The sequence below is a fragment of the Corticium candelabrum genome, chromosome 3 (genome assembly GCF_963422355.1).
Source record: "Corticium candelabrum chromosome 3, ooCorCand1.1, whole genome shotgun sequence".
Lineage (NCBI taxonomy): Eukaryota > Metazoa > Porifera > Homoscleromorpha > Homosclerophorida > Plakinidae > Corticium > Corticium candelabrum.
In genome coordinates this window covers 3,270,214-3,278,049 of record NC_085087.1, presented here as the reverse complement: position 1 = coordinate 3,278,049, position 7,836 = coordinate 3,270,214, and the positions used below count along the sequence as shown (strand labels likewise).

Genomic DNA, 7,836 nt, shown 5'->3' with positions numbered 1-7,836 from the left:
AGCAGATTTAGACTCCAAAACTCCTTGACGGGCAATGTGCAGTGTTACACATTTACCACTGTCCTCCGATATACCTGATAATTAATTATTAAATAATTAAATAGGCTGTGATTCAGTGAGAAATCCACTTAAGCACTAGAAGAAACGAATCATTAAATGCGCCAGGTACGCTCCTGTCGCTTATACTTCATGCAGTTTAAAGTTGACGGTTCTTACGAAGTAAAACATACAGAATAAAAGTTAGTGCTAACAATGGTCAGAACACAGGTGCACCATCAGAGAGAACTCTAGCTACAACTGAGAAGAAGTCAAGTTCTGGTAAAGAGATCATGTAAAATCAGCAAACGACAGGACCGGCGGTATTTACAACTAGCGGTACTCTAGCCTACATGGAGCACGTGTGTGCTACGTATACGTACCACCTGCATCTACTAATAGCGTAAACATCAGGGGCGTCGAAAGGGCATTGGCGGCACGGTCATGGCCGTACCACTTTTCGAAATTGTACTATCGTCATTGGCCCATTACAGAGTACTTCGGGTTTGTCTATGTAACTAATATATTTTAATTACGTTAGTTATTGGTCATTCTCTGCGTTATTCTTGGCAGTAGATGTTGCTCATTAAAACATATTTTTGCTGGGTAGCATGCGCTAATTCTTATATAAACACGCATACTTAACGCACGCTAGGCCGTACTACCCACCTTTGCTTCCTGATTAGGTACATGCATGCATGCACGTTGTCGCGAAATATTACATTGCACATCAGATTCAGAGAGTCACACACAACAGATCGAATTCTTTCCACCGTTCGTGCACGGTGTGATGAGACAATCTTTACTATACATATGAACGTGCGTAATAGTTGGAAGTGTTTCTTCACCTAATTACACTCGGAACAGTCACGTCAATCGCTGCTCATGTATTATATCTATGTGTTCTTAGAATCTCACGGAACATCAATAGATGCGTACTGAATTGGCGCCCTTGGACGAAATGTCCGTAACGGCGGCGTTTGTTGCTCTTCACCGATGCTCACTTCAGAATAAACTATTTTCTAAAACGACAATCTACGTCAGTCACGTCAAGTGTAACACTGGTTGATGTTAATACCTGGTTGATTGTTTTAGTCTCTGAATTGACTGTAGAGTAATTTCTTTCAATTGCAGCTTTGCCATTAGTGGGATAGTTGTACAACGCAGCGTCGGGCACATCGTAGATAGGAAGTTGTGATGTCGTTGCTTTCGCACTATTTACGCGCCTTGGTGGTAGACATGAAGAGTATTCGCTCGACACAGCTTTATCATTGGCCGATAGAGAAACGGTCGTGTATCCTGTAAGTTCATTTTCTTGGCTTGTTTGTTGGGTTTTGTGTGGCGCTACAGCTTCGCGGTTGACGTAGTGAATGTCGGTGCTGCTCGGTTTTCGGAAGACTCGCAGGGGAGAGCGCATCTCGTGGTAGACTCTCTCGCCTTTAGTAGTTGAATTGTTAGAGAGTTTTTTGAGGAAACTAGAAGTTTTTGAAATTGCTGTTAGTGACTGAGTGTAAAACAAGATGCAGACATGCATATAGGGTCAGAGTACAGTCCCCGACTCGTGTGTGTGTGTGTGTGTGTGTGTGTGTGTGTGTGTGTGTGTGTGTGTGTGTGTGTGTGTGTGTGTGTGTGTGTGTGTGTGTGTGTGTGTGTGTTTGCACGTACACACGCCAACAACAAAACATTTCAAACCAACTAAACAGCATTATCAAAGCTATCTCCATACAATCAACTTACTTGTTAGAATCTTCATTTGATTTTTCCTTATTCTCTTTTTCTAAGAAAACATAGTGACGGCTATCTCACTGCACGACATGCTCAAGTAGACGTAACTTACTACTTTTACGCAGTTTCATAAATAGGATGAAAGATATGATTATCAAAATAATCAATATCAATATTCCCACAACTCCAACACAATAGCCCCAAATTGGAAAATCTAAAATCAAATTTAGAATAGATGACTGAATAAATAATATATTATAAATAAATATAAATAATATATTATAAATAAGCATAAATAGTATACATAAATATATAATATAGATAGTATAAATAATATAAACAATATAAATAATATAAATAATATAAATAATATAAATAATAACAGGAGCGCGTTCCATGTCGGAAAACTAGAGTAGCATGTTTTTCTGATTAGACAGCCATGATGGTCTGGGCACCTCCGAGGCAAGGTTTGCCCCAGGTGCTTACAAGAGTCCTTACAAACCAGATAAGACTGATCTGGTTGAGCACGACACATATAAATAGTATAAATAAATAAAATAGATGAATAAATACATAAATACATACGTAATTTAATGTAAATAGTATAGATAATATAAATAATATATAAATAATATAAATTTGTAATAGATATGATATAAAATAATACAACTAAATGATCTAAATCAATTTATAAAATACTGTATAAATACATAATATACAGAAATAGACAATACACAGAATACAAATAATATAAATTATTTATATACAAATAATATAAATCATTTACGTACAGATAATATAAATTATTTATATATAAATAACATAAAAAATAATAAATTAAACTGAATGTATTAATTAAATATATACAAAACTAACGCATTGCATCACTAGCTGTTCTTAGAGTAACAGTAACAGCAGAGCTCAGAAGAGAGGTAGACGCTACACGAGACCGACCGTCATCTTTGTCAGTGCCACTCGAAGGAATTCGGTTCTCTTTCGTTAGGAAAAGAGTTCCCACTACAGACGAATGCTTTTGACTTGAGCGTGCGGTAGCAGACGTTGAAACTGTTGTATGATGGGTCGTCGAAGGAGTTGTAGAAGGAGATGCAGTTGATGTGGAGTGTGTTGAGAATGCATCAGTAGTCGTAGTTGTTGGAAACATTGTCGTTGGTTCTGTACGCAAACTGCAACTAGCTGGCTGTTAATCAAGCAACAGTATCTGTCCATGCATACCTTGCACTACAATACTGAATGTAACATTATCGACACCGAAACAGTTTGATGCTTCAACCGACATCCTTCCCGCGTCTCCCATTCCCACTCGAGCAAACGTCAGGCAGTTGCCGTCGACTGTGTAACGATTTCGAGCGACTTCGACTTTCCATTCATCACCAATCACACGGTACAACGACAAGTTTGTGGGTCGAGGTGAACCGATGATTTGAAAGCATAATTTCAAAGTGCCGTTTTCCGTCACCGCGAATGGAACTCGAGTGTCATTCAGAATAGTGAGTACAGGTCTCTCTGCAAATGTTATTTGGTCGTTTAGTATTAAAAATCTGATTTTAACAGGGGCGTAGCGTGACCTCTAGAAATGAGGAGTTTATTAAGTTAAACTTTGATGTTACGGGGCACGCCCATTTTTACGGACACGCCCATTTTATAGACACGCCCACTTTTATTGGCTTCTAATTGACTGATACGGTAGAATCAGTGGCAGATCCAGACTGGGAAAAGGATGATGCATATATACAGCTTTGATACTCACGCGTATTACAGTCCACAATTTTATGACCACGTCTACAAATGATGGGGACTGTATAGCCCTGTCTAGCACATGCCACGCTATGCCCCTGCCTAAAACAATTTAGGCTTACTTCCGATATGTAAGATTCCCCAATTGCCTGTTAGGCTAGGATTTCCTGTCACTTTGTAGCGCACATGAATCATGCTGCTATTGTTTGTCATGGTAACATAGAGTTTTCTGTACCATCTTGTGAAGTCGATATCTTTCTGGCCTAACTTGAATTTTATTTCTAGTCCGTTTGCGGTCTGTTTGTAGTACCATGCCATGTTGCTAGGATGGACACTTTCTTTAATCAAGACTGAAGGTATTAGTGAGGTCCTTTGGTTTTCTAGTTGGTAGACATCAAGAGGTTTATCGGATGACGACTGCACGTCTAGAATGGCTTCTCCTGCGAATGAAGAAGAAATGAGACAAGATGTTTATGGCTTGTCTGTTGAATTACACGACGCAAAGACATGTAATGCATGCGCAGAGGCAAGTGCATAGGTCGTACAGATACACGCAGCCACTCACGCACGCACATGCACACACACACACACACACACACACACACACACACACACACACACACACACCAACAGACAAACAGAAAACAAACAACCATGCAGACAGTCAGGCAGACAGACAAACGGACAGAAAACAGACAGACAGACCGACAGACAGACAGACAGACGGACAGACAGATTGTTATATTTGAACTCTCACTCTACCAGTAACAATCGCTGACTTTACGTATGCATAACAATAACAGTCAATGAACAAAATGTTGAACGTCTTTATCATACAGAAAATCATCAAAATTGCACTTAGACAACTTCGACAACATTTTAAAAGTCACACGAGAGTTGCAAGACTGTACAACTACAGAGAGTTGCTTTCTCCATCTATCTCTAAAGTCTGTTTTGCTGTTATGTCCATTTGCATCTTTTGACATTTTGGAGATCTTATCGAGATAGTCTTCAGCCATAGAGCCCAAAAGCAAAAGTGTTAAAAAACCAGTGGAATACATGTTGTACAGACAGACATACCGAGAGACAGACCGAAAGACCGACAGACAGACTGACAGATAGATAGACAAACAGACAGACAGATAGACAGACAAACAGAGAAAGACAGACAGATAGACAGACAGACAGACAGACAGACAGACAGACAGACAGACAGACAGACAGACAGACATATTTTTAGTTTGACAGAGATTATGTGCGATTGGGACAGTACAGTTGCTTGGTTCTGTTGTTTGTATGTTTCGATGTTAAAATATACATACATACATACATACATACATACATACAGACAGACAGACAGACAGACAGACAGACAGGCAGGCAGGCAGGCAGGCAGACAGATAGACATACATACATACATACAGACAAATAGACACACACACACACTCACCCACACACCCACACACGCACGTACGCACACACACACACACACACACGCACGCACGCACACACACACACACACACACACGCAAACACGCACGCACACACATACCCACATACACCCGCAAACACACACACACACACACACACACACACACACACACACAAACACACACACACACACACACACACACACACACACAAACACACACACACACACACACACACACACACACACACACACACACACTCACACACACACACACACACACACACACACACACACACACACACACACACACACACACACACACACACACGCCCGCCCGCACACACTTTGCATGCGTGGCACATGCGACGCGTGAATGAAAACATGCAGGGCACGTGAGCCATCCACGAACGTAGGTACGAGTGTACAAACACCCTTATCACAAAACTAGTCGTTTTAGCGCAATAGTACATCATATATCAAAAAAATCTCAAGAATTCTACAAAACTTACTGCATTTTACGTCATCGTCAGCTGCAAACGCTGTGCACACCAACAAACCCAGCCCCATGACTGCTGTCGATAACAACACACACATCATAGACCAACAGCGCATAGGCAGTCTAGAAACAAACTTTGACAAAACCAGCCAAAGGCAAAACGCTAACAATATAGCAATGCGTTACAAAACAGCAAAACCGTGGAGACACATTTGTATACATCTTGAGAGTGGCTCTCTGGGCTAGTCGGTAAGAGTTGTTCGTTTGAGGACGCACTGATCGACGTCTGTTGTTCAACTCTTCAAGGATCCACTGTAGACACTTGAAAGCGTTCGTGTGGCGTGACCTAGTGGTAAATTAGTCACATCCTTTCACACGCGATCAAATTGATATTCATAGCTTCGTTTGCTTGTACAATCGTGATAAAATTTGACAGCGTAGACTTTGTATACAAGTGCATATGTGGACGGTGGAAGCGAATGGCACTGAAAAATACGAGGAGATTTGCTGGCTGCTCGAGACCAGGTGTGTAGTTAGTTATTGTTGAGCCGGAGTAGTGATGGGGCATTGCAAGGTATCTGTGACCACACAGTTGATGTCATGTGAATTGCAGACTTTTGTGATCGGTGGCGCCACTCCAGGCATGAAGAAATGAGACGCCGGATTAGTCTTTAGAAGACCACACCTACTACAGCTGACGACTCGCCGCTCACACAGGCACCTATTGAGTGGCGCATCTGTGGCGTCGGTGCACTTCATAAACCGTGGTTTCAATAGTAGGTGTGTGCCCATTTGACGTTACTCCCTATAAATGTTAGACGCCACAGTATACTTGGCGTTGCACTTTTGTACGTACGACAGCTGATGTCTTCATCTCAGGTCCATGCAGAGTCACCAGACTTAGCCTTTTGCCTAGCCATGCAGTAGGAATCAGTCGTTCTTCACTTTGACATATTTAGCCATTTAGATTGACATATGCGGTCGTCTTTATGAACTACGAATAGCAATTCGTAATGGGCGTGCCCTTAACTTAAATTTAATTAGTCGGCGCTGCTCTGGCGCTGTTGCAAAAATTGGCTTGGCGCTACTTGCAGCGACATATGTAAGCCAGATGCATAGCAAGCCCGTACGCAGGCTCTTGGGAGGGGAGCGGGACCATTTACTAATTAAAAGTGGTGCTGCCGTGTAATCTAAATTTACGTTCTGCAATATCTTTATAATAATCTATCAGCTCACAAAGACAAAGTCACTGCTAGCACGGAAAAAGCTAAGTCTTCAACACAGATTCTAGTTGGAGCCTGCGAGGGTACATTTTAGCAACTCTTCAGTCTTCTGACGCTTTGCCGCAAACATCACTTCAATGATTTTGCAAGCAGAAGCAGCCCTCTTCCTCGCTTTCTCCCGCTCTTCGGGACGACCCATTCTACCGGTGGCAAACGTAGTATCGTTTATCCGGGGCACTATAGATGTCCTCGTGTACCCTGTTACGAATCGCACCCGAACACTTCGTGTCATTTTTTGTACCATCCTGACACGCGTCGCCCTGCAGCAATGCCTGATATCTAATAATGGCTTGTTCTTTTATCATGTGTACACTTCAAAGAGCCTTGCGTATGTAATTATGCTATAGGAAACCATCTAGACGTTGGGTAGCGCAGAAATTTTAGATACAGCGTTGGAAGTTACTCAGTCGAATGTGTCTATGTCATTGCCTCAAGCAGCGGAACCCCAAGGAGCTGAGGGGGGTCGTACGAACCCCCGAACCCCCTCTCTGTACGGGCTTGTGCATAGGCATTCCTGCTGGGGCCCAATTGTTAATTAATAAACAGTTGGCCTTACCAATTTAGAGATCTAGTGACGCCACTGATTACTAGTGTGTTTCCGTACACAGGTTAACAACAACAACAACAATAACAACAACAACACACACACACACACACACACAGTGACACACGCTCATCGTATATCTAGCTAGATCTATCAGTATACGTGACCAGGCAAGTATATACCTATAATTTAAAATATTTTTAAGACACTGGTTACCGATATGGATGCTAATTAACTAGAGACAAAACCTTTTAAGCTTCGCTTCTTCCTTCTAATTATCGACCGCGCATGTCGAAACCAAGTATCCAATGACGCAACTATATATGTAGGTTCAGCCATCCAGACTATATTGTTTGCATCACTTTATGTCTCTATGTTTTGATAAAACGTGCCAGACTATATTTTGTACGACATAGTTTTTTATGCCATGCTATTTTTTAATTATACGTGAGTGTTGACTTATCTTTCTACGTGTGCTAATCGTGACGTCACCGGTCAATTTTTCCGACTCGATCTGAGAAACATCAAGAGCTTGAATCTGTATAGAAAAACAAAATATCAAATG

The 7,836-nt window shown here is 41.5% G+C and overlaps 1 protein-coding gene across 1 annotated transcript; it reads right to left on the bottom strand.

Annotated features, from left to right (window-relative positions):
* Positions 1-794: 794 nt before the first annotated feature.
* Positions 795-5,780, bottom strand: LOC134177488 (uncharacterized). The gene is made up of 9 exons (XM_062644274.1): positions 5,665-5,780; positions 5,458-5,567; positions 3,639-3,956; positions 2,995-3,285; positions 2,638-2,934; positions 1,874-1,975; positions 1,774-1,813; positions 1,115-1,511; positions 795-1,058 (listed from the first exon to the last, which is right to left on the bottom strand). Exons 2-9 carry the CDS (start codon positions 5,558-5,560, stop codon positions 951-953), a joined length of 1,656 nt encoding a protein of 551 aa, XP_062500258.1. The 5' UTR covers positions 5,561-5,567; positions 5,665-5,780; the 3' UTR covers positions 795-950.
* Positions 5,781-7,836: the final 2,056 nt, after the last annotated feature.

What these genes read in the sequence shown, in the direction of transcription:
- LOC134177488 (XM_062644274.1), bottom strand. Translation starts at nt 5,560, where the DNA reads ATGCGCTGTTGGTCTATGATGTGTGTGTTGTTATCGACAGCAGTCATG. An exon ending in ATTCAGTATTGTAGTGCAAG is followed by an intron (nt 2,935 to 2,994) that starts GTATGCATGGAC and finishes GTTTGCGTACAG; the next exon opens with AACCAACGACAATGTTTCCA. An exon ending in TCAAATGAAGATTCTAACAA is followed by an intron (nt 1,512 to 1,773) that starts GTAAGTTGATTG and finishes AAAAACTTCTAG; the next exon opens with TTTCCTCAAAAAACTCTCTA.